At 28.0% G+C, this 25,919-nt stretch overlaps 4 protein-coding genes across 5 annotated transcripts; all 4 read left to right on the top strand.

Moving 5' to 3' along the window:
- Positions 1-431: 431 nt before the first annotated feature.
- Positions 432-25,857, top strand: LOC145753711 (centrosomal protein of 290 kDa-like). Of its 2 annotated transcripts, none has more exons than XM_082570137.1 (52): positions 432-697; positions 936-1,028; positions 1,130-1,324; positions 1,395-1,541; positions 1,707-1,889; positions 2,120-2,332; positions 2,751-2,912; positions 3,162-3,330; positions 3,445-3,530; positions 3,612-3,791; positions 3,895-4,022; positions 4,258-4,363; positions 4,679-4,816; positions 4,886-5,044; positions 5,799-5,939; positions 6,062-6,176; positions 6,322-6,434; positions 6,510-6,627; positions 6,826-6,960; positions 7,028-7,179; positions 7,351-7,506; positions 15,648-15,782; positions 15,960-16,097; positions 16,180-16,333; positions 16,461-16,586; positions 16,873-17,020; positions 17,209-17,341; positions 17,453-17,536; positions 17,629-17,730; positions 17,829-17,935; positions 18,062-18,185; positions 18,270-18,410; positions 18,504-18,595; positions 18,793-18,931; positions 19,054-19,253; positions 19,338-19,422; positions 19,534-19,662; positions 19,802-19,939; positions 20,231-20,370; positions 20,507-20,882; positions 21,710-21,823; positions 22,032-22,198; positions 22,336-22,481; positions 22,689-22,837; positions 23,082-23,183; positions 23,360-23,530; positions 23,762-23,932; positions 24,066-24,190; positions 24,296-24,437; positions 24,554-24,630; positions 24,717-24,825; positions 24,986-25,857. In XM_082570137.1, exons 1-52 carry the CDS (start codon positions 524-526, stop codon positions 25,250-25,252), a joined length of 7,494 nt encoding a protein of 2,497 aa, XP_082426263.1. In that variant the 5' UTR covers positions 432-523; the 3' UTR covers positions 25,253-25,857. The 2 variants fall into 2 exon arrangements, with proteins under 2 accessions (XP_082426263.1, XP_082426262.1); XM_082570136.1 differs by having other exon boundaries at positions 23,357-23,530.
- Positions 8,038-9,476, top strand: LOC145752160 (uncharacterized). Its single transcript, XM_082568384.1, has 4 exons — positions 8,038-8,179; positions 8,306-8,440; positions 8,637-8,775; positions 8,944-9,476. The coding sequence occupies exons 1-4, from the start codon at positions 8,114-8,116 to the stop codon at positions 9,093-9,095; spliced, it is 492 nt and encodes a 163-aa protein (XP_082424510.1). The 5' UTR covers positions 8,038-8,113; the 3' UTR covers positions 9,096-9,476.
- On the top strand, positions 9,910-11,190 carry LOC145752395 (uncharacterized). The gene is made up of 6 exons (XM_082568675.1): positions 9,910-9,922; positions 10,006-10,056; positions 10,147-10,271; positions 10,392-10,547; positions 10,663-10,798; positions 11,033-11,190. Exons 1-6 carry the CDS (start codon positions 9,910-9,912, stop codon positions 11,188-11,190), a joined length of 639 nt encoding a protein of 212 aa, XP_082424801.1.
- On the top strand, positions 14,171-15,325 carry LOC145752394 (uncharacterized). The gene is made up of 6 exons (XM_082568674.1): positions 14,171-14,197; positions 14,275-14,334; positions 14,432-14,511; positions 14,665-14,814; positions 14,940-15,075; positions 15,168-15,325. The coding sequence occupies exons 1-6, from the start codon at positions 14,179-14,181 to the stop codon at positions 15,323-15,325; spliced, it is 603 nt and encodes a 200-aa protein (XP_082424800.1). The 5' UTR covers positions 14,171-14,178.
- Positions 25,858-25,919: the final 62 nt, after the last annotated feature.

Genomic DNA, 25,919 nt, shown 5'->3' with positions numbered 1-25,919 from the left:
ATGTTGTTTACTTTTATTAAAATTTATTCTTAATGCTTGTAAATGTTTTTTTTATTTGAAGTGCAGTTGAGGATAAATTTAATAAAGCGTACAATAAATTAAACAAAAAAAATTGACAACACTGGTGTTGTTATTGGCTTCAATTTTAAATAAGACGCGTTCCAGGAATTTAATGATTTTGTTTAGAAAGTAAAACGGGAATTACTTTATTTAACATGTAAATAACAAAACAGTTTTGTTGAAGTATAATTAAAGTTATTAAAAATTATTGACATAATTAACAACAAAGTAGTCAGTATTCTTTTATTTTAAGGTTTAAAATAAAGTCTGAAGGTAGAACATTATAATAGTATTTAAAATTTTTTTATTGCTAAATTTATAGTATATTTAAATAAATGTATATTTTGTTAGTTAGAGTAACTAATAAAGATATCAGATTTACCATTTAAGGAAATTTTAAATATTACAATAAAGTAGCTACTTTTAATTGAATGAAAATCGCAAACTATCTTGAATAACCAAGATGGCACCTGATGTTAATTGGAATGTGATCGAAAATGTGGCAAAAACACAAGACTATACAGAAGGTGAAATAGAGCAAGTTGTTGATCAACTCAAAGAATTAAATGGAGATGAATTTGCCAAAGAACCGGACAAAATTTTGCTCATGTATAAATCTGCAATGAGGGCTTTGGAAGTGAGTTTGTTTACTATAAAATATCTAAAAGTTTTAATTTTCTTGGACATAAATGTATATATAATACATTAATTCAACTATTCTGTTTTGTTTGACCAAAATTGCTGACTTGATTTTTTGTCTTACAATAAATGATTTTTGTTTAATACCTATGTTTAAGTAAACTACAGTTAAACTAGTTAAATGTGGTCTTACTTTAAGTTTTATTAGTTGACTAATTTTTTTTTTGTTGGAACAGAGTCGAGAAAAGGCAATTGAGGATTTCTTACAAGAACAGGAATATTTAATTGCTGAGAATGAAGAATTGAAGAAAGATTTAGAAGATTCAAAGGTATGTTGTTGATTTGAGATTTTGATTTTTTTTGCTACATTTTATAATGTTGATTTAAATTTATAAATTTTTTTTTTATTATTTAAAATATAAAATTTTAGAGTTTTGGAAAAGGACCTACAAAAGATGTTGATTTTTATCGGCTGGAAAGCAGAAAGCAAACGGAAGAGATTCAGTTACTCCAACAGGATGTGCAGGATCTTAGAAACGAGCTGGATCGTGCAACTCAGGAAAGATACAATCATGAGAAGGAGTTGGAGGATGCAAAAAGAGCAAGTCGTAATCTTAAGGAAGAGGTTGGGAGATTTTTATATAAAAATTAGTTTTAAATAATTATTTTTTATTAAATAAAAAATATTTTTTTAGAATCGAAGTTTGGTTGACAGCTTAAGAGAATACCGGAATATTGTTGAAAACCAACAACAAAAATATAAGGACAACTCAAGTGCTGAAAGCAAAGATAAAGTTATGGAGAAGAATAAACAAATTTCAGAATTGATCGACCAAATCACAGTAATTTGAAATATATTTAATTTCTATTTTTATATATCAATAAAAAGTATTTTAAAAAAAAATTTCAAGTTATCAGTTATTATGCCTTTCGTCAATGTCTACCAAATAGTTTTTGGACAAAATGTATAAAATTTAAATTTTAAGTTTTTTTTTTTTAATTTTTAGCATCTCGAGGAGCAAAACAGAGAATTGGTGGAAGGCAACAAAAAGATGAGGACGGAGATGGAAAGTGGTCAGGAAGACATGGAGAAGATGGCAGATGAGTATGAAAAGATGAGAAAAGTCATTGGAGCATCTGACCACTTTGCTGATGATCTTCATCGACAGAATGCTCAGCTCAAAGTTCAGGTCAATAAAAAAATAAAAAACTTACAAATTATGTATATACTTTTTATTTTTTTACACATTAGCTATTAAACCTTGCCATAAACTGTACAAATAATGCAGTAAAAAGAAATTATAAAACCAATTTTAGGATATGAAACATTGTATTATTATTTAAAAAGACTTAATAATTTACTGATTTTTTTATTATTAATGGTCACCAAACCAAGGTTTTATTAAATCTACTTTATTAGGTTGACGATCTGCGAGATCAAATAAGAGCTAAAGATGAGGAGGAAGACACGATAGCGAATGCAGTTGACGAGAAAGTTCACGAATGGACCAAAAAATTACAACAACGCGACCAAGAAAATATTGAACAAGGACGAATTATTTCGAATTTGAGACAGAAAATTGCAGCAGTTTCACTTGATCAGGATCGAATTAACGTTGAAAGATTAACCAAGGTAAATAACATTATATATATAGTAGAATGGCGCTGAAATTATATGTTTTTTACAAACTTGTATATGGAAATTTAAAAAATGATATTATTTTTACAAATTATGTAAGTGTAAGAGTGTATTTGAGTTAAATAATGATTTAAGAGATTGTACTATTGATTTTTTTAACAAAGCTTGCCACATGTTATATTTCATTAGGTATTTACCAAGGAAATTTGCCACAAATATTAAAGCAAATTTTTATTATCTAAGATTTTAATAACATGCTTGTAAAAGAACTAATAAGTGAATATTTTTTTTATTTCTATCTATGTAATTACAAAAAAAAGACAACTAAAATTAAGAAGTTTTTATCTAAGCATTACACACAACCAATTTTTATTTTATTGTATTTTTTAATTTGTTTTTAATATTTTTATAGAGACTGGAAGAAAAAGAAAACCAAAACAAGGAACTACATCAAAACCTAAATCAAGCTGTTTCAGACCTGGAAGAGCAAACCACTTTGGTTGAAGAACTGAGAAAAGATAAAGGAACAAATAGAGAAACTTTAGCTTATAGATCACAAATTCGAAACCTACAGGTAACATTATTTAAAAATAATTCTTCTTTGTCAATGTTAAAATATACATTAAAACATATTTTTTATGCTGTTTATGCAACTATTTTACTTGTCTTTTAAATTTTTTTGTCTTTCAAAATTACAAATAAAGTAATAGGCCTAATCTAACTTTTTACAAGAATTATAATTTAAGTGCTAATTTTGAAGGCCAAACTTTACCAATTAAACGAATTTCTCACGGTCTCTCCATAATTTTTTTTTAATTTTTAGAACCAAGTTACTGAAAATGAGGCAATAACAAGAGATGCAAAAACTCAACAACAAAGAGTGGAAACTGAGGCACAAGGGACTGATATTAAACTAACTGAAGCACTGAAGAGGATTGCGTTGTTGGAATCAGGACAATATGGTCTAACAGAAGCAGTTGATGAAATTAAACGTAAAATTTAAAATTTTTGGACTAATTTTGTTTTCAGTTTAGATTTTTTATTTTGGATTAGTGAATAAAGTTTTTTACTAGATTTTTAATTTTGTTATAAATTTTGTTAATTAGAATGTAAGTCAGAGATCAGAGATCGAGACAAAGATATTCAAGATTTAACAAGGGAAGCAAACAAGTTGGAAGAAAAACTTAACGACGTAAGAATTACTAAATTAAATAAATTTTTGTAGCCATACATTTTCTAAAAAAATTCACATTTTTTTATTTGTTTTTTTTAGCTTTTGGAGGAGAATGAGGAATACAGAGAAAGGTTAGGAGTCGATCCTCGGGACATGAATGACATTGTGAACCTCCGGAAGTCGAGAGGATTAAGGCAACAACAATATCGAGCCGAGAATCAAGTTCTTCTAAAAGAAATCGAGAATTTGGAAGAAGAACGAATACAACTCAAAAAACAGGTAATATTTATTCTTAAGTTTTTTAAGAACAAATTTTATGTCAAATCTAATAATGTTTCTTATATTAGGGAAGTTGTATTTAAACTAAAAAATCTTTGTTTAGATTCGTCGACAAGCACAATCTCAAACCCAGAAAGCGATCGGGGAAGGTTTGCATTCAGATGACATTGATCAAATTGATGATTTTATTGAAGAACTTAAGCGAAAACGAAAGCTAGGAATCAGTGAACCGTAAGTCATTTAAGTAAAAGTTCTGTTAACAATTTTTTTTAAACAAAAAAATTATTTAGTTCATGTTTGGTCAGACAAAATACTGGACCAATACTATTTATAATTGCTAAATAAAATCTTTGGTTGTCCCAATAAAATGTGTGGCTGGCCCGCAAATCAAGTAATGTTATGTTAGTCTGTCAACTGTAAAGTTAACCTTGTCACATACATAGTAAATAAACATATTTTTTTATAGATCAAAACAAGCACCCAAAGTACCAACTGGCAGATGGGCATCTCAAAGCAATATCAGCCAACATCAACTAGACAGTGCTCATGCTGAAAATATTAAATTAAAACAGGTTTGATTATGTTATTGAAAAATTCACATACTTGAGAAGGTTTTACTTGAGAAGGTTTTTCACATACTTGATAAGGAATAATCTATTGTTATTACAAATAAATTTTCTGGAATAATATTAAACCAGATTTTTTCAATTTTTCTAAATTCATTTATATTTATCAAACAATATATAATTTTATTATATACAAACTTACAAACAGTACTTTTAAAACTTTGATAAATCTTGACTTACGGCTAAATTTAAGTAACATATTTCAAACAAAATAATACTTACAATAAATACCCTTGTAAATTTTTCCTGATGTTTTCAAAGGAAAATAAAACGATTTTTAATGAGAATGATGATCTGAGAACAGCAATGAAGGATATTTTACATGAACTCAAACAAACGAACAACAGTCCAAGGCCTGTGGAGATTTTAAAACTACCCTCAATAGAAAGATTACTACATGTAAGTTTTTAATAAAATAATAAATATTTTTGTAACTCAAAAACCTAATTTTTGTGTTTTATTTTAAAGGCAATGGAAAGCAGGCAAGTAGCAACTGGGGGAAATTCCCACTTCAAAGCTCAAGTCGATCAGCTCACAGGAAGAAATGAAGAAATAAGAACTGAGTTAAGGGAGATGAGAAGCGAAAACTCAAAACTTTTGGCTCAAAATGAGATCTACAAAAAACAGGTTTTTATTTGTTTTGAAATGAAATTGTGTGCTTTAATTTTTTTTTTCGAAACGTATTTAATTATGTTTAGTTTATATATAAATCTTTGAAAATGAAATCAAGGTCTTGCATATATACTAAGAAACAATCTATATATAATCTCAGTCAATAATATATTAAATGTCAAATCAATAGGCCAAAAAATATAAAACTGCTGTTTGTGGTGTGCATGCAAAAATTAGTTAGAAACTAAACATAATTGAATATGTTTCGGCTGTTTGTGGTGTGCATGCACTAATGTTTGTGGTGTGCATGCACTAATGTTTGTGGTGTGCATGCACTAATGTTTGTGGTGTGCATGCACTAATGTTTGTGGTGTGCATGCACTAATGTTTGTGGTGTGCATGCACTAATGTTTGTGGTGTGCATGCACTAATGTTTGTGGTGTGCATGCACTAATGTTTGTGGTGTGCATGCACTAATGTTTGTGGTGTGCATGCACTAATGTTTGTGGTGTGCATGCACTAATGTTTGTGGTGTGCATGCACTAATGTTTGTGGTGTGCATGCACTAATGTTTGTGGTGTGCATGCACTAATGTTTGTGGTGTGCATGCACTAATGTTTGTGGTGTGCATGCACTAATGTTTGTGGTGTGCATGCAAAAAAATAAGAGTATTTAAACTTTTAAAATTAATTTTGTTAAGGACTTTCTTATACCTCCTATGTTTGTAAATTACTTTGTAATTTTTAAAAAAATTTTTTTTTTTTTTTAGGTGACAAAACTGACAAATGACATAGAAGACTTCGACAAAATTGATTTTGCTAAAAACAAATCTTTAATGATAAACTTGCCCAACAACATAGATTCAAATACTGATGATATCATTAATGCTCTAAATGAACAACTTATACAGGTAGACAAAAAACAATTTAAAGAATAATAAAATACTTAAAAAAATAATGCTATAAAACTATTTTTTTCACATATCAAAGCATTTAAATTACTTTTTACACAATAAGTTAATATTTTATTAAGACTTTGCATGACTCCTCAAATAAAAATATCAAATACAAAGAAGTCAAAGAGGCTTTGGAAAATTCTAGAAGACAACTAAATGTCTTAAGACAACAGACCCACTTATTATACAAAGGTAAAAAAAATTAATTTGTTTATTAGCTTTCTTGTTTTTACACCAGTGTAAAAAAAAGTATAATGTTTCATGTTGAACATTTTTTTAAATTAAAATACCAGTTTAAACTAAAATAAAATGTTTAATTATTGTATTTTTGTTTCAGACCATCTTGAGGAGAAAAACAATATGGAGGAGAAAATAAAAAGTGAGGAGGAAAGGAGGAGAAAGTTGGAAGAGCTACATGACAGAGATGCGATCAGAGTTGACGAATATGAGGTTGAAAAAAATGTTGAATTATTTTTTTAAATTTTTTTTGCTTTTTTTTATAAAATTTGATTTTATTTTTAACAGAGGTTATTAGTGACACTGAAAAGTGATCCTGATGAAATGAAAAAAAGATTAGCTGAAACTTCACGGAAAGTTTCTTTGTTGAGAGTAAATGAAAAAACTCTGATCAGAAGACATAAAGGTTAAATTAAATCAAGCATTTTAAAAACTGAATTTATTAATAAATTTTTTTTCTATACATTTTTTATGATTTTAATGAGAAAAGCAAAAGTTACTTCAAATTATAGCAAAAAAATAAAAATAATCGCACTTATTTTTTTATTTATTTTTTTTGTTTAAACTCTCTAAATTTTTTTTCCAATTTTTGATTACTTTTTAGCTTTGGAGACAACAGAAGAGTTATTGACAACTGAAAATTCAAGACTTAAAAATGAAATAGTTCAAATAGAGAAAGCAGTAGCTGAAAGAATTGGTTATCTTGAACGATATAAATCAATGGCTGCATTTAAAATAGGTATGTTAATACTTCAAATAAATTTTATAAAAAAGAAAAAAAAATATTGTGATGACTTTTTATTTAGATGCTATGCAAAAACAATTAGAAGGTAGTGTGCCTGAGGTTGAAATATCACAAGTAAACCGAAGATTTGATGAGCTAACAGCTAAATATCGAGATCTTCTTCAAAAAGAAAACCAATTTGTGAACAGAAATCTAAAAGTGGAAGAACTCCAGGTAATTATAAATGTTACCAGTTTTTATTAATTTATTTAATATTTTTTTTTATTTTTCAATATTTTTGGTAAATTTTTTTATTTTTGGTATTAAACATTAAAAAAAATAAAAAAGCACCTTTACTGGGATTCAAACCAGGCTCATTCGCTTACCAACCACATTTTTTTTTAGGAAGATTTAAAGATTACCAATGAAGAAATGGTAGCTCTCAGAGAAGAACTTAGCATTGAAAAAGAGAAGAGACACTCACTAGAGGAAGCTGGGAGAAGAGCAGGATTAAATCCAGCAAGAGGAGGGTCATCAGAAGTTTCTTCTATCATGAAACAGGTATCGTCAGGTTTTTAAAATGAAAAAAAATGTTGAGAATTTTGGGAAATTTAATTAATATTTTATGTAATTTAAATTTGTTTTATTTTTAAAAAAATTTAAATTTATAAAATAAAATATTTTTAACTGTAGTGCTGTATGTATATATACTGATCTATCAGTATTGATGTATTGGCATTAAATTTAGATTTATAAAAACATATGGCAAAAGCAACCACCAAGTATTTGCATATATCAAAAAAGAGTTTATAATAAAAAAGGGGGCTTGAATCCCCTTTTTTTCTCCAAACCTAAAAATTCTCTTGCGTAATTTATTAGTCATGCAGAAAACATCCGCCTAGGTATTTACGAATGTTTTTTTACGGTCGCGTATTTACGGCACAATTTTAGTATTATTAGCAAAATATAAACATTGGTAAAGGTTTTTGTAGGCAGAGCTAAGAATTAGGCTATGTTTAAATATTGTTCAATTTAAACAAACATTTTTTTTTAAATTTTTGAAAAGCATATGGTATTTTTAGATACATTCTAATAAGGTTAAGTTATTTTTACATGATCTTAAATTAGTAAAATATAGACAGACTTTTATTTGAGCCATTTGCAAAACATGACGTCACTGAACGAAAAATTAGCTGCCAGTAGAGTAGAAGAATTGGAAAATGAAAGTAACCAGGTAATTGCTATTTGTTAAATTTAAGAAAACTTTTATTTTATGGTATATTAGTATGCGATTATTTATTAACATATGGTTTAAGCTCTATACAGTTAAAATATTATTCAAGTGCGTATGGTTTTACAGGAAGTTGAGTTGAACGTTGATGACAGTTTGAACGAAGTGACGTCACAATTTTTGCACTTTAAACACCAGATGAAAATTTTTAAATTACCTAACCTTGCTGCTGTGCTATTTGCAGTTGCATTGGAGATTTTACAGGTTAGTTAAATAATTTTGTTTTGCAGTGTTGGTGTTACTTAATTTGCGGCTTACTTTATTTAAAAAAATTGGTAATATTTTGTAAAATTTTAATTCTATACCATTTATTTGCTTTTTTATAAAAAAAATCCTAAAAAGTAACATAATTAAATTTAACAGACGCTTTACTGCATTAAAAACTTTAATTATTTTCCAGATTATTCTTGTTCAAGTAAAGATTTTAAATCCAACACAACTAAGATGGACGGTTACTATTTTTTCGAGTACTATTATAATTATTGCAATATTTTTGCAAGTCACCCCGTTCAGAAACAAATTTTTACAATCTAAAAAAGGTAATGAATTTAACAAAATAAGTTTAATTAATGTTGAAACGATCAATCAATAAAAAAATCATGTATTTTTGCATATTTTTAAACGTGTCATTCAATTCGGTAAAATATACATGAAAAATTTTAATACATATTATTTTTTTTTAATTTTTCAAAATTAATTATTTTTAGATGTAAATTTGTTTTATGAATCAAGAGTATGCTTGGAGTATATTAAATTTTACGAAGATGCTGGCGGTCAAATATCGGGCCGTCAGGATATATTAAGTGTATTGGCATCTCCACAACACGTTGATAATCTAAAATTTCTTGAGAAAAATTAAGAAATAGTATTTTGTTAATTAACTCTCCCTTTTTTCCTTTTTATTATTATTTTTTTTATTGAAAACGATTAAGCTAATAGAAATCGTTAAAAGAAAAATGAATGCTGAAGACATAACTTTTTATTTTTCTTATTTCTATGTATTATACAAAAAAAAATGAAATTTGGCCATTGGTTTTGACCTTGTATTTTACTTAAAGTTATAGCTCGTAACAGGAAAACGCCTTTGAAACATTATATTTAGTTTTTATCCGCTGCTTCCTGTTTGTTGGACCTTGGTTGAATATGACTAAACTATTTCCAAATTAGTCAATTTCAAACACCATATTTACGAGTGTTTGTTATCAGACAAAGTGCATTTTTAAAGCTATTAAAAATAATCTGCTAAGTAGTTTTTAAGTTACTCGCTTATAGTTTTTAAGTTACTCGCTTATAGGTATACGTAAGTGGTCTGATTAGCATTCGTTAAATAAACGGAAACGGATGAATTTTTGTTTTACATACGAATATAGCTACCTTCGTATACCTTTTATATTATCGCTAGTATGTTTGATTTTCGTATGAAGTAGAAAGTACTTACATAATTGCTTAACGATAAACACAAATTAAGTTACGTCTATAAGTACTCTGGTAACTAACTATTATTATGCACTTTAACGTAGTGGCGACACATTTTTAATGAAAATCTATAAAACTATGTAAAAATGCACTTTTTTAAAGAAGTTGGTGTTTTTTAAACGTGTTTATTTTTTGTTAAAGTTAAGTGGCTTCTGGCCTTAATACCGCATTGCTTCTAGAAAGAAATAAAACTTAACATGGAAGAAAAACGTAAGTAAATTTATATTATTTCAAATAAAAATCATTTTATTTAATAAGAAGTGTATAAAGATTTACAGTATCTACATTTTTAGATCCTTTAATAAATCACCCGTTTAGTTTACCTAACGCGAGTTCTAAAACAGGTAACTACTATATTATAAATGAAATTTTTTGGAATTGTGATTTAATTTCAATTACTTTTTAGCGTAACCATTTTTTTAAATTCTTCTAAGATGAAGCATTATTCAATAGAAATATCGAAGAATCTGACTTGGTGGAAAAAGGTTCCGTTCAAGGAACAAAAAAGGCCAAAAATGTCAAAAAGAGATGCCACGATTTTTTTAGAAGAGAAATTAGGGTAAGAAGTGTATTTTTTAAAGCTACGACATAGAAACATCGGTAATCGAACCTGAAACCTTATGAGAATAAATGTTTATGTTAAAGCATCAAACTTACATTTTTATATTTAACTATATAGGTTCTTGATATTACCACTATCGAAAAGAAAAAGTTGTACACTTCGTTGCTTGAAAGATACACAAAGGAATATTGTTACTGGAGAAGGAGATTTGTTGTTTTTAAAGCAGCTGATTTGTTCATAACTGTTCTGCTTGTCGTAGTACAGTTAACACAGGTAAAAATAGCACCGTAAAGATGCTTTCAAATATATTTTGTAAACAAAAATAATTTATGTTGTTAAAACGGCACTCATTAACATTTTTTTGTTTAAAGTTGTGCTTTTTTGTTAGGTTGTAATATTTCAATTTGATATTCCGGATCATATCAAGCAAACGATCGCAACGATATTACCTACAGTAACTGCTGCTGCTTTATCAATTCAACTTAAACTTGGTTGGTCTGGAAAAGGAACAAAAAGCAAACATTGTAATTTTATTTAAAATGTTAGTAATTATACCCAGGCGTTGAACCACAGACCTTAACATATGAGGTCCCTTGTTCGATTCCAACTGCTGTCATGTAGTAGCCCTTTTAAGTAAGGTATAAGCAGTTTGTATACCCACCTAGGCTTAGGGGCAAAATATAGTAGGTATTTTTGCTTTTATTAATAGCAACCTTTTCTAGATTTCGACTTTTAATGCAAATTAAATTTACTTTTAGGCGCAAGAGTGTTCAAGAATTTAATTTCTGGTCTTGAGTATCGTTTGAAAATGATTAACGCTGGTGGCGAAATAATCGATACAGATTGTCCATTATTTTGGAACCTGGCAATGCTTATGGAAGTAACAGAAGTTCCGCCATTTCTGAATCCCTATTAGTTTTTTTCCTACAAGATTAAGACTTATATTTTATTGTGTTGAAGGATTACACCTAACTTGTGAAATATTAAACTTTGTGTTTTATATAACCTACCTAACTCCTTTAGGTCAACTTAACAAATCTAAAAGCTTACAGAAACCATTTATAGTACGTAGTTTACTGACAACTTTTTTAATGCACATAGATAGGCAAGTGGACAGAAAAGGGTAATAAAATGGACATTTTCTTTTAACGTTTTAAAAGTTTCTTGGTATTAATGCGGACACAGCTACCTTCGTGTTACTTATACACTATAGCTAGTAACCAGTGGTTTTTGGCTTAGCAATTAAAAGAAAGAAAAAATAAACTTTTTGATTTTAACAGGTTTTAACTTAATGATTAAAAATAGCGAAAAATTCCAAATAGGTAGTTTTGTTGTGTTTTGGCAATTAGGAAATACGTCTCTTCCACAGTGTCAAAAAATTGCGGTTATTAATAAATGGTTAATCACTGTTATTACATTTTCTTTTTGAGTTAAGCGTAAAATAAAGCGTAGGCTATTCAGGTGATAAGGTTGTTCTTAAGTTAAGTAACTAGTTTTGCAAAGTGTGATTGTTTCTAAAAAAAATATTTTTTTCAGTTGATTGGGTATTTTTTGTATAGCAGTAGAAAGTACGTGCATAATTTCGTGATGATTAATTTAAATTTAGTTAGTTTTAATGCTGTAAAAGTAAAACATAAGTCAATATATATCACGTTAATTAAAAATTAGTCAAATAATTACTTTTTAGTAATTAATAATCATTACGCGCTCAAAAGGTGGTCACGATACTGTTTGAATAAATAAATCTTTCATGTTTTGTAAAAAAAGATTTTTTCCAAGACAGCGTTTTTCTAGACGTGTTTATGCTTAGTTAAAGTTAGTTGGCAATGCTCTACATAGGCCAAAGTGCCGCTTTGCCTACAGAAAGAAATAAGTGCTGTTTTGCATAGAGAAATATAAAGTACAAAATGGATGAAAGACGTAAGTAATATTAATAAATTTAAATAAAACATTTATATTTCATAAGTTGAGTAGCTTATAGATAGGCCTATTAATTTTATTTATTTTTTGTTAGATCCTTTGATAAACGGCATATCATCTATACCGAATACAAGTAATAAAACGGGTAAGAGTTTACAGCTATAAGTAGAATAATAAAGTATCAAAATAAAAATTTTTTGGAAATGTAAATTCGAATTTTTTCTAAGGCTTTTATCACTTTTATTGTATTTAGATCAACCACAATTTAATACAAATATTAAAGATTTAACTTTGACCGAAGAAGATTTTGAAAAGAAAACAAAAAAGTCAAAAAATGTCAAAAAGAAATGCCACGATTTTTTTAAAAGAGAAGTTAGGGTAAAAAATCTTTGGGTATATCAATAAAAGGTTGATTTACATTTTAACCAATGTTGGTTATATGTTTTTGTTTAATTATATAGGTCATTGATATTAACACTATCGAAAAAGAGAAGTTGTACAATTCGTTGCTTGAGAAATATACCGCAAAATATGAATTCTGGAGAAAAAAATTTCGAGTCTTTAAAGCCGCTGATTTGTGCATAACAATCTTACTTGTTGTGATTCAAATAATGCAGGTGAAAATACACGATTTAAACGCATTTTTATTATATTTCATCAGTAATTAATATCTGATACTATTAATCGTTTTTAAATTCATGCTGTAGATCATCTATTTTTTTATTTAAAATGTGGCCTTTTTCCTAGGTTGTATTATCTCAACTTGATATGGCTGACCATGTCAAGCAAACGATTGCAACGATATTACCTTCAATAACTGCTGCTGCTTTGTCAATTCAACTTAAACTTGGTTGGTCGGGAAAAGGAATCAAAAGCAAGAAAAGTATTTTAGTTAAAATATCAGTAATTACATTCACAAGTTAAAGAATGGATATTATACATATAAAAGCACAGGTTTGATCCCCAATGTCGTACTGCTTTTAAGTATGGCGCTATCAGTAAATATTTAGGTAAAATATTGTGCGTTTTTTAGAATTATATTGATGGAAACTTTAAGTGTAAATATTTATTGTTAATCTAACCATATTTTTAGGCGCAAAAGTTTACAAAAATTTAATTTCTGCTCTTGAGTATCGATTAAACATGATAAACGCGGAGGGCGAAATAATAGAAACAGATTGTCCTCAGTTTTGGAATTTGGCAATGCAGCAAGAAATATCAGAAATTCCACCATTTCTTATTCCCTATTAGCAAATTTTTCTAACAGTTCTCAAAGTTTTATTTTTTTTTATCGACATAAGTCTTATGCTTCACATATTATTTATTTTGTAAATTATATTTTATATATAACTGCTTATGAAACTATTATATTACTTTTTCCTTAATTTTTGGGCCATTTGCATGGAAAACACATTAGCCCATTGTACGTAAAGTTTAAAAGTTTTCCGAAAATGGTTTAAAAAAGGTTTAAATCTGCCTCAATAAAAACTTACACTGTCAGGACAAAAACTCCGTGCATGACAGTTCTCTAGAAGTAAATTTAAAAAGTATTTGTCGTATGTTTTGAGTTGCAAGTAAAATTGCTATAAGTAAATAATTTAAAATAAATTTATGTTATGCAGTAACTTTTAAATAATATATAAAAGTAATAATAGCATATAGTTTATCTACGGTAGACAGAAATACAATGTGTTACAATCAGTTTAAATGTTATTAAATTTGTCTAAGCAACAAGTTGCAAGCCCTTTGATATCCGTCGCGTTGTTTTTTGTTAAGTACAACATATGTTCTATTGAATTAGGCGCTAACGACATATGGTACATCAACAACAGAAGGAAATACATCATGTTATGATCACTTTTAGGCATAATAAACTTGGCTTAACATCAGAACGTAAGCCTAAAAATATACAAGCAAAAGCGTAGCATTTTTTAACGCTATTGCAGTTTCACGTTTTTTTAAACAGGTATATTAAAGAAAAATTATGAGTACAAGTGAAACAGGTAAAGGTTGTATTTCAAATTATTTTAAATACAGTTTACGTTTATATTATCTATTTTTAATCTACAATTTCGTACAGATCCTCTGCTAGGCAATTCAGAAGATCCACATCAGACAACTAGTAAAACAAGTAATGAAGGTAGGGATTAAACAATTAATGAATTTAAAAATTATTTTGTGGGTTATATCTAAGGTTCAAGCCCTACTCACTGCAATAAGCATTTTTTTATTTAAAGGTTCACGAGATGGTGTAGCTGCCTTAAAGACTGGTGAACAACCTACTAGGATAACACACATTCTAACAAAAAAGACTCCTGTAACTAATATGAAATTAAATTATTTTAAACTAATTTTGTAGTTTTATTTATTTTGACTTGCAAGCATTGGGAATTAAACGCCCTACCCAAGATGTTATAAAAATGTAATTTTAGTTATGGCTTTTTTTTTCTACAATTCTTACATTTTATAGGTCAAAGGCGTTATAGATGCAAAAACTATGTATGAAAACTTGCTTAAAAAATACAAAAAAAAGTATCATCACTGGCGCAAGGAATATAAATGCTTTGGAATTGCTCATTTGTGTGTTGTTATTCTTGTTATATTTATACAGATTGCACAAGTAAATTACGACTTTAATATCAATATTGTTTTAATATTCTTATTTTTGAATCTTAAAGCATTGTTTGTACATTGTATATTTTAGACTAGATAAAAAGTTGTTTTATTTGTTAATACTTATTTTAGGTGATTGTGTTTCAACTTCAGTTACCTGAGTATACGAAGAAGGCTATTGGTACTGTTCTACCTACAGTTACAGCTGCTATATTGTCCATAGAATTTAAATTAAATTGGACTAACAAACGAGAACGAAGCTTGCAAAGTAACATAAAATATTAAATTTTTTTTGGGACATGGTTTAAAATTATTTTTAATATTTTGTAAGAACTATTAATATGCAATCTTTTATGTTAGGTGCCAGTATTTACAAAGATTTGATGAGCAACCTTAAGTATAGATTGGAAATTATGAAAGTAGGTGGAGAATTACCTCCACAAGATTGTTCAGATCTTTGGAATATTGCATTGGCTGAGGAACAAAAGAAAATTCCATCTGTTTTGCTGCTTTACTAAATTGTTTGGTTTAATCACTTTGCTGGGAACTTTATTGATTATGTTGAATTCTTTTTTCAGAATTGTTATTATTGTGTATTGTTTTAAAGTTGAAATACAGAAAAAGAATTGAAAATTTTGTTTTTTCATTATTTAGATCACTATAATAAAAGAAATATGCAAAAAAATCTAGTGAGCAAAATCTGTAAATTTTTTGAAATTTGGCATTTTTTGGCTTGATAAAAAAAATATTACCTTTTTAATGACAAAAGAATTGTAGTTTTTAAATTATTATCTTTTTCTAGGCTAATAATAAATTAACAAATTTTTGTAATTTCTTTAGATAAGTGTTCTTGAAATGAAAGAACTAAATGAACGTCAAAAAGCTGAACATTCAACAAGAATGTATAATCGTCTAAAATCTTCTCTTGATGATTTGCAGACAAGAAATACTGAATTGGAAAATAAATTTTCACAGGTTTTTAAACTCATAATAAATATTTTTAATTTATAACTTTAAAGGTAAATATTTTTTCATATAATTATATTTCGAAATTCTCAAAAGATAAAAAGGGTTCTTTAATAAAAAAAATTATAGAATTTTTTTTGTATACCTAATATTTGTTCAGTACCTAATATTTGTTCAATTTTTTAGCTCACCAAGCTTAACATTGAGGCTCAACAAACGGAGAGAGATCTTCGTGATGAGTTAGCGGAGGTTGTTCCAAGAGCAGTAAGTGATGCAGATCGCAAAAAGATATCTGGTTTGGAAGAGGACCTCATCAAAACCAAAGTACATAGGACAAATAAAATAATAATTGCCTGATATAGTATTTCAACAATCTAACATAACTTTTATAAATTTAATTTTTTAGACTAAAATGTCTCAGTTACAAGACATGGCTGATATTTCCCACAATCAACTGAGAAGTGTTCAATCTCAACAACAAGCAAGAGACCGAGAGATGAAATCACTTAGACAACAACTTAAAGAATTTCAATTTCAAACTGATCAGAATGCTTTGATTGGTAAATTTTGTCAAACTAAAATTTTTATGTGTAAAGTTATGCTTATTAGATTTACATAAACGAATGTTTCTTTTTTAAAGATAACTTTTACTATGTTATTTTTATACTATATATGCTATTTATTTAGGTAAACTGCACCACCAAATTCTTAACTTGCAAGCAAGTGAGATGGATGCAGAAAGAAATATTGAAAAAGCAAAGAAAAATGTCACCAAGCTGCAAGCTCATGTTGTTAAATTAGAGAAAAAACTAGGTGGATTTGTTGCTTTTATTTTAACTTAAGATTTAAATATAAAATTTAAAAGATTTTTTTTTTTTGTATATATATGTCTTTATTCTCGATGTGGGAAGGACAAGTGCGCAACCTAAACATAGAGTAACATCAGTTGCCCTAAGCATTTTAGGACATTATATAGAATATAATTGCCGATAATTATGCTGCTGATTAAATGTTGGCTCAGCAGGAGTTCATACTGTTTATAGCACCTTAATGAAATATAATTTTCTTTATTTAACATCAAGTTTTAAAATTTTTTAAGATGACAAAGAGGATGTTGTTTATTTAACTCGCACTGAAGCCAACAACAAAAACCGACAACTCAAGAAAACAATTCAAAGTTTGCGACATCAGTTTAGTGGAGCATTACCACTCGCTCAACAGGAAAAATTCTCAAGATCTATGATCAGGTAAAAGAATTTTCCAGATTCAAAATATTCTGTCAAGCATTCTTAGCCACTGTTTAACAATGTTGAATAATTTAAAATATTATTTAATCAAGTATTTTTAAATTACAAAAAAACACCCAAAAAAACTTTTAAAGATGTTTAGAGGGGCAAAGTTATTTGATTTTGATATTTTTTATTAAATGTCTCAGATTGCAAGAAGATAAATTATTGATCCAAGAGGAGCTGAAGAGGACCAGAAAAGAACGAGAGAGAATCGAGGATAAACTTGCTGAAGCTGAAATCCAAAAACAAGGCCTTGATGAATTAAGAAAGGCTATTGAAGTTAGTGTAACTTGTTTAGAAATTTTATCAAAATATTAATAAATTCTCTTGTTTTTATGTTCTTAAATATTTTAAGACTATTATTATTTAATAAAGAACTTTTTGTTTTAGGATGAAAGGGGAGCAGACAAGTTAACTGAATGGTGTCACAGAATGGATGTTTTAAGGTTACAGGACATGAAATTACAACGACAGGTTAAATAATTAACTTAGCAAGAAAAGTTTGTTTTACTGTGATTTTTGTCAAAGTGTTGCTTTTAATTTATTTTGTTGGTTATTTGTTTTAGGTTGTGCGGCAAAATGAACAGATAAAACATGTTGAAACATTAAACGATCAATATGAGAAAACTATTTCCAGTTTGGAAGAAGATATTGTTCAAATATTAAAGGTTGATTTTATGTAGTCTTTTAAATGTTTTCTCTTTGCAATAAAATACTGATCGACAAAAAATTAAATAATTTTTTAAATAAAATTTGTCTAAATCAGGTTCAGGAGGAACACCAAATGGAATGGGAATTACGGGAAATGGATTTGGAAAAACTTTTGGATCAATTTCAATCTCAGCAACGTGAAGTTACTAAAAGAGCAAGAAGGTAAAATTTTAATTTTTTTTTTAAATAAATAAATCCTTAAAATAAAGTGTATGAATATAAAGTTTGTAACAATTTATTTTAAAACGATTTTTAAGTTTTTCTTAAAAAAAATTTAAATGGTTTTAGATTGGAAGATATTACTCAAACTTTGCCTGATCCTTCCTTACCATTAGACCAACAACTAACCAGTGCTTTAAAGACCATCAAGGATCATATTCAAACCAATAGAGACTTACAGGGACAAATAAGAGTAAGTTTATTTTTTTTGTTTTTATAAATGTAACTAAAAACATTTTACGATAATTTTTGTTTTTTATAAACATTAATTTCTTAGGCTTTGGAGTTAGAAAATGACAGGTTAAAAGATGTTAGGCACAACTTAGAGAGTGATGTCACATCCCGAGATCGAGTTATCAATGAATTAAGACTTCACATGCCAACTACAACAACTATTAGCACTGTGAAATCTGATATGGTAAGTAACTTTATTTTAAAAATATTATTGTTAGGATGTGATTTCAAATTAAAAATATGCTACTATTTGTTTTGAAATATTATTGTTGTGCAGACAATTGAGTCTAAACAACAGTTAAGAGTTGCAATGGATACAATTGAAACTTTAAAGAAAAGGTTATCAGCTAAGGAAGAAAGCATTGAAAGGTTACACTTTTATTTTAAGAACTAATATATTTAACTATTAAAAAGGCAACTTGAAAATATTTATATGAAAATTACCCTTTCTAAATTTTAGTTGTCATTTTAAGATACAACTTTTAACAAGATTTTTTTGTTTGTTTAAAAAATAATCACAATAGGCTTTATAAGTTTTAAATATTTCATAAAGTTTCAAATTGTAGGTACAAACAGTTGTTAGAGGAGGCAAGAAAGGACAACGAACAAGCGACCCTCTCACATGAGAAGGAATTATTGTTGATGCAACAGCGTATACATGGAAAAACTGATGATGCTTTCAATCGCTTTAAGAAAGCTGCACATGTAAGTTTTTATCTTTAAAGAAGAAATGTAAACTGGCAAAATAATTATTCAAAAAATGGTTGAAAAATAATGTGCGTTGTACAAACAATATCATTTTGTTAAAATTTGTATGATATTTTTAGGGACCTGTTTCACCCTCTAGAAGTAAAACTACTTCTGCAAACGATCTTCGTCAAATCTCAGAGCTAGAGGAGATGGTGCAAGAGCAAGATGCTGCCATGGCAGCTCTTATGGATCGTGTTAGAGCTGCGAATGCTGATGTTTCAAAACAGAAGAAAAACATTGCTGAGATGAGGAGAAGAAATGAAATAGAGAAACAAAAGTAATATTTAAACTTTTAATTAAAAATTCGAAAATGTATTTTTTTATTTCAAAAATAGAAAGTTATGTTTAATATATTGTTTAGAACACAAGAAGAACATGAACATTTTGTCAGTGTTATAAAAGCTAAATTAGCAAAAAAACACAGAAGAGTTGATGACTTAGAAAAGGTAAGCTATGATTAAAAATTAAACCAATTCATTGTCTGTTTTTTTATTTATTATATAACCTTAAAGTAATTAAAAAAATTATCTAAAGTTTATGATTTTTTGTTTCTACAGGAGTTATCTTACATTAAAAGTGAATTGGAAAAACAAAAAGATGCGAACTCAAGAGCGCCAGCAACTACGATGAAAAACTTGGTGGCCCGACTGAAAACTCAACTTTCTGAGAAAGAAAAACAACAACAGGTTAATAATTTTTATTTTTTATTGTTTTTAAATATTTGATTTTATAAAATACTTATTTTATATTTTTTTGTTAAATATCACTTTTAAACTTTTTCAAAATAAATTTATTTGGAATATTTTTTTTGTCATTTTTTTTCAGCAATTAAGTCATGCTCTGACTGAGTTAAGATCTGATTTGGTTTTACAAGCTCAAGAAAATGTTAGAGCTGCTCATGCAGAAGAAAGTGATGCTGTTTCTGTGAAGGGAATTGTGGGTAAAAGAACAGCACAATATAAGGTTTGTTTGTTGATATAAAGTTATTTGCATAAATATTATATTATTTTTTTTTAATTAGGTGCATTCAGTTATTCAAAACAAAAAAGTTTTTTTAATACGTCTTGTTGCCGTTTTTTGTTTTAATTTTGTTAGAATTTTTTGTTGTTATTGGTTACTAAGATCAAATTAAAATGCAAAATCTTACCTTACATATTCAATAAAACATTGTTTTGGATAAGCATAAAATTAAACCCCTTTAAACTTTAATGTAAATCTGGACATGCTTTTTATTTTTCAAACCCTCCTTTTTAGTTGCAAATAGAAGAGTTAAAAGACAGATTGGCAGAGCAGCAGAGAAGCGTCAAACAAGCTAAACGAGCAGAAGAAACATTAAAAACCGAACTCAAGAAAATACTCGAAGAAACAGAGAAAAAAGAACAAATAATTCAAAAGTAATTGTCTGTGTATTATTCATACGAAATATTAGGAATAAAAACAATAAATTTAATTTTGCAATTATACCACAAACTATATAAATACAAATAGATTTTTTTATCAAAAACCTAAATAGTTTTTATTTTGTAACAGACAAAAAGCTGAAAAGCATTTTCGAGATAATGAGATGATGCAACTTCGAGATAAAATCAAGCGACTTTGTCGAAATCGTGGCCCTGACTCGGGTCTGAAGTTCACTGAGGAAACACCAGTAAAGTTGGTTTCTGAACCAAAAGTAAAACCAGTAAATAAACAACCAGTTGAGGAAACTATTGTAAGAGTTAGTGCTGATCAAGAGCAGGGTTCAAGACCTCAGTCTGCTGCTTCTAGACTACCTCGAACATCTCGTCCAACCACATTTGCAGATGAGGAAAGAATGAATAGGCTCAAAGCAGACTTAGGTCGATTAAGAGGGGAAAATAATAATCTGAAAGAGAAATTAAAACAAAAAACTGAAGAACCAAGCAAGGTAAATTATTTTAACATTTTTTAAATTTTATTTTAAACAACAAATTCTTTAAATATTTTATTAATTTCGAATCTGTCAAATACCAAAAGTTAAAATTACTATTTTGAATTTGTATGTAGCATTCACACAAAAAATTAACAAAAAAAGTAGTAGGACCACAAATGGCATGTTTATTTTTAAAACCACCAATTTTGTAAAATTATGTAAAGTTAGGTCCTGAGTTCGATTCCCACATTTTGAAAACCCCACCATTTCTGTGAGGTTAATTTATTCATTTAATTTTATTTACATAAAAATAGTTAAAGGATTTATCCTTTCTTCAAAAACATCATAAAATCATTTAACTTTAGATTGACATAAAAAAAAAATTTTAATACTTGTGAAATTAGTTTTAAGTTATTATATGGTAATCTTAGTTAAATAAAGATTTAAAAATTAAAATATTAATTATTTAAAGACAAACAAAGCCGGTATGCTTTGTGATGTAACAATAGGCTTTGTCCTATGTTGACTTTATTGTTAAGTGGCTTTTATTCTATAAAATGGACCAGTTTATATAAAGAAAAACCTACAGTAAACCGTTTAATAAAATGAAATAACATAATATATAAAAATGAATTGGAAAGCATTAGGTAGCACTAGGTGCACATTTTATGTTATTTTATGTGAAAGTTATAAATGCTGTTTACCGTATTTTGAAGTTAGTTTAAATAAATTTTTTTCAAATAAACCAATCTGTATAAAAGTAGATTTAGACCAGACATTCAAAAGTTAGTGATTTGTGTAATTTTTGTTGCAAATATTTATAATACTAATTGTGTATTTAGAGTACGATAGAAGTAGCAAAATGGGATGCTAAAAAACAATGGCAAGGCAAAGTTGAAACTTTAAAAAGTAAACTCCTAGAAAAAGACAAACAAATACAAGTGTTCGAAAAACAAGTATGTTTAGAAACGTTTAACTCTTTTTGTTAATTTTTTCAAGTTACAAATTTAGGTTTGCAATTTAAAATATTTAACATTAAACTGGTGTTGTTAAACATCTACTGACTAATTTTAAGGTTTATTTTGAAAGGTTTGTTTAAAAAGCAATTTTGTTTTTTTTCATTTTACATAATCACTATTTTTTTTTTAAATTAACATTTTTTAGATTGAGTCACATCGGGACCAAATATCTCGACTTGAACGGGAAAAATTACGTCGATCAGCAGCTCCAATTGGACCACCCATTCATGCACATCCAACACTAGAGGATGCTGTTGTGCCTAGCGACCAAGTTGTCAGAAAACATTTGCATACAATTGAGGAATTAAGCAGGTAAATTAAATTTTACCTCAAAATTTTATTTTATTTTTTCTTAAATTTTATCAAAATTGATTATTTTTTTTGTAAATTAGGCTTACTTATTGTAAAATTTCTTTAAAAATTAACATGGATTTTTCTTTTTTTTGTAGTCGTTTACATAAACTAGGTGAAGAAAACAGTGGACTTAAAAAACTTTCAGAGCTACCAAGAGACAAACTTGCTGCAGAAATGGAAGTCAAAAACTCGAATCTAAACCAAAAATTGGAAGCTCTTCAAAAAGAAATTTTAACTGCAGGTCAGTTTAAATCAAGCTAGTGTAAAGATTTTTTGTGATGTCTTTAAATGATCTAACAACATTTTCTTTAGACTTATGTGTGATAGTAATAACTTAATATTAGGCCTTGTGCATTGTTACAAGTACAGACATTCTTTTCTAAATATCTACTACAGTCCTGGTATCTTATGGTTTTGCACAATCTAATTAAAACACATTTGTTCTTAGGTTTAAGGCAAGAAAGAGATGAAAGCATAGCTGAGCAGTATCGGCAAAGTGAGAATCAAATGCAAGGTAGAATGCTTAAACTGGCTTCTGATGCAACTGAGTTACAATTTGAATATGACCAAGTCAAGAGAGATGTACCAAGACTCAAGGTGCGATTACCTTATATAAAAATTTGTTATTTGGTTCAAAGTTTACAGCTAAAACTCTTATATTAACTTTAGTTAGGTAGTATTTTTGGTAAGTTTATAAACAGGTAATACTAAAATAGTAAATATTAACACTTTAGGTAAAACTCTTGTAATGTTCGATTGTATTGTATATGTGTATTTTTTGATGGTTTATTAATTTTGCTTTTAACATAAAAAGTGTCAATAAACAATATTTTTTATTCAGGAAAGAATTGAACACCAGCAACAATATATCGATTTATTAAAATCTGAAAAAAGAGAAGCAGAACAAAGAGCAGAAAGATCTAAAAAACATACTCAACAGAAAGTAAGTAACAAAATAAAATCTACAGTTTTTAAAAATAGCAAAAATATGTTTTCTTTTTGATTTAAATTTGAAAGTTGTCTTTTCAAGTTAAAGATTTAATATTTACTAGTTTGTTATTTTAGTTTATTTTCTTTAAACTTTATAATTTTCTAACTCAAAATAAAACTTTTAAGCAGACTCCACTTGGACAAAGTGGGAAAACAATTCCCGAATTGGAGAAAACTGTTGTTTTGATGAAAAAGGTTGTGGAAAGAGTTCAGAGAGAGAATGATCAACTTAAAAAGGCACCTGGTGTGGTCACTAATCAGGCTCTGGAGGAACTGAAATCTGAAAATCAAATATTGAAGGTATTATTTCAGTGTTTTTATATTGGTTATTAAAAATGTATTTTCACTGAAAAGTTATTAAATTTTTAGTGAACCCTGTTTTTTTTTGATGAGTTAGTGTTTAAGTAAAAAGGCTTGTTTCTTAGTTTGTTTTTTTTCTAATTTTTAAGTTATTATCTTTTAATTTTATTCAAAAACTTAAAATATTTTTTTCGAATAATTTGTAAGTAAATTTTTTTTGTTTTGTTTTAGAATCGCATCAACGAAATGACTCAACAGATTGGTGGTCAACTAAGCATGAGATATGAGAGCAAAACTCAATCTGTTGACAGACTGATGAAGGAAAATGAAAAATTAAGAAGGGAGCTTGATAAAAGAGCAAGCTCGAGAGACAAAATAAGAGACGCAAGAGCTTTTGTTCAAGTAAAAAAAATTCAAAAAATATTTGTCTTGATTTGAACACAAAAACAATCTTGTTCTTATAAATTATAAAAAGGTATCTTTTATAGGAACAATAACCAATTGCCAATAAACTTTTGTTTATTTTTATTCAAAGGTGGAAAGAGATCAGTTGTTTAAAGAATTGGAAGAAACAAAAAAGAAGTTGGTAGTCGCTCAAAGTAAAGCTCCCAAGGTGGCTGGAGCTGGAAGTAGAGGTTATAACTCTGCTGTGACGAGCAAGTATGTTGACTATTTCAACCCACAATTAAATTTTATATTACAAGCTTGGTTAAAAACACTAAAATCTCAAAGAGTTCCTTTTCATCTTCTGTTAATTTCTTATAGGATGTTGGAGGCAAGATTAAAGAAGTCAGAAGAGACGGTTGAGAAGCAAACCTCCGAGATGAGAGCTCTAAAGTCCTTCCTGGAAGATAAGGAAGAGGCAGAAAATGATCTTCAGCAGGAAGTCGACCGATTAAAAGAACAAGTAAAAAAAAATTTACTCAACTAAGCAAAAATCGTTTTTTTATTTTTTATTTAGACGTTTTAACAGTTTTCTTTTTGTTTGCACAAACTTTATAATAAAATTTGTTTTCGATTTAGATTGAGATTTTGGAACGTTTTCCACCTGGGGCTGGTGGTTCAGATCCCAATACAGTAAGAGAACTTCAATTATCCAGGTTAATTTTTTTTGTTAATTTATTTTTGATGTGGGATCCTTTTTTTTTTTTTTAAGGGTTATAATATTTATTTAAACTTTTCTTAGGCTGTCAGTAGCCAGGTTAGAACATGAAAAGAAGGAATTGGAACACAACATTTTTAAATTGGAGAGACGAAATAATGAAAAACGAAACGAACCATCAACCTCCACAAACGTAAGTTGAATTTTTGAAAAAAAAATTGAATTACATTCTTTAGCAATAAAAATTTTTTTTTTGGTAAATTTACATTTACTTTTGGTTTTATTCAAAATATTGTGTTTGGAAATTTCTCGAAATGATTTTTAAACCAAAATTTGTCGCAAATATTAAATAGACGGCGGATAAAGTAACAACAAAGGCTGATCAACTAAAATTGGCGACCGAAAATCACGTCGTTAATCAGGAAAACGAGAGACTCAAATCGGAACTAGATCACGTGAAAAAGGAACTTTCGAATTTCGACGACACATTCTTCGAGGAAATCGAAGACTTGAAATTTAATTACGCCGAGGCCGTAAAGAAAAATGTTTTGTATGAAGGGCAGCTTCATCATTACTCTAACTTATTCGGATTCCAGGTCGATCTACCAACGAGTGACTAGTCATTTGCATTCACAATTAGATCAACACAATATATTTATCAAGAAACAGATTACTATATAATTTTTATACAGAAAAAAATAACAAGTTTTTAAATAAAATTAGATTTTGGTTAAACGTATATAAATAGCTTGTAGATATTTTATTTAAGCGTGCAGTAGTTTTTGTAATATTTTCAATAGAAAGTACCCAATTCAATGCTAGGATTTTTTATTTAAAAATACAGTTGATTATTAGCGTTCTATAAATATTTATGCACAATTTAAATGTGCCAAAAGTTGCTATAAAGTAAAAGTTTACATTATCAAGTTTGAGGTTATTGTGTTTTACTTTGTACGATTTTGTAGTATTAAAAATATCTATAACACTAAATAAAAGTTATTTTTGCACAAAAATAGTTTTTTACTTCAAGGCAGAAATTTGGCGAATAATTTAAAAAGCAAAGCAAAAACAAGAAAAAAGTTGGAATGTCGTCACAAGGATCGCTAGACTAAAACTCGAAAACGTGAATTTGTGATGTCATATATTCGTTCTTTAAAGTCATTTATCGCTTAGCACTCTTGAACACCTGTTTTAAAGCAATTTGTGTAGCATTACAACAAGTTGTTTCAAGTAATACCATTTTTAAGTTGTTAGTTGTTTATATTATAAAAATTACTTTTTAACAGT

Source organism: Corella eumyota, chromosome 5 (assembly GCF_963082875.1).
Source record: "Corella eumyota chromosome 5, kaCorEumy4.1, whole genome shotgun sequence".
NCBI classification, from domain to species: Eukaryota; Metazoa; Chordata; class Ascidiacea; order Phlebobranchia; family Corellidae; genus Corella; species Corella eumyota.
Note: the sequence above shows the minus strand (reverse complement) of the source record. Positions and strands in the feature narration are given on the sequence as shown.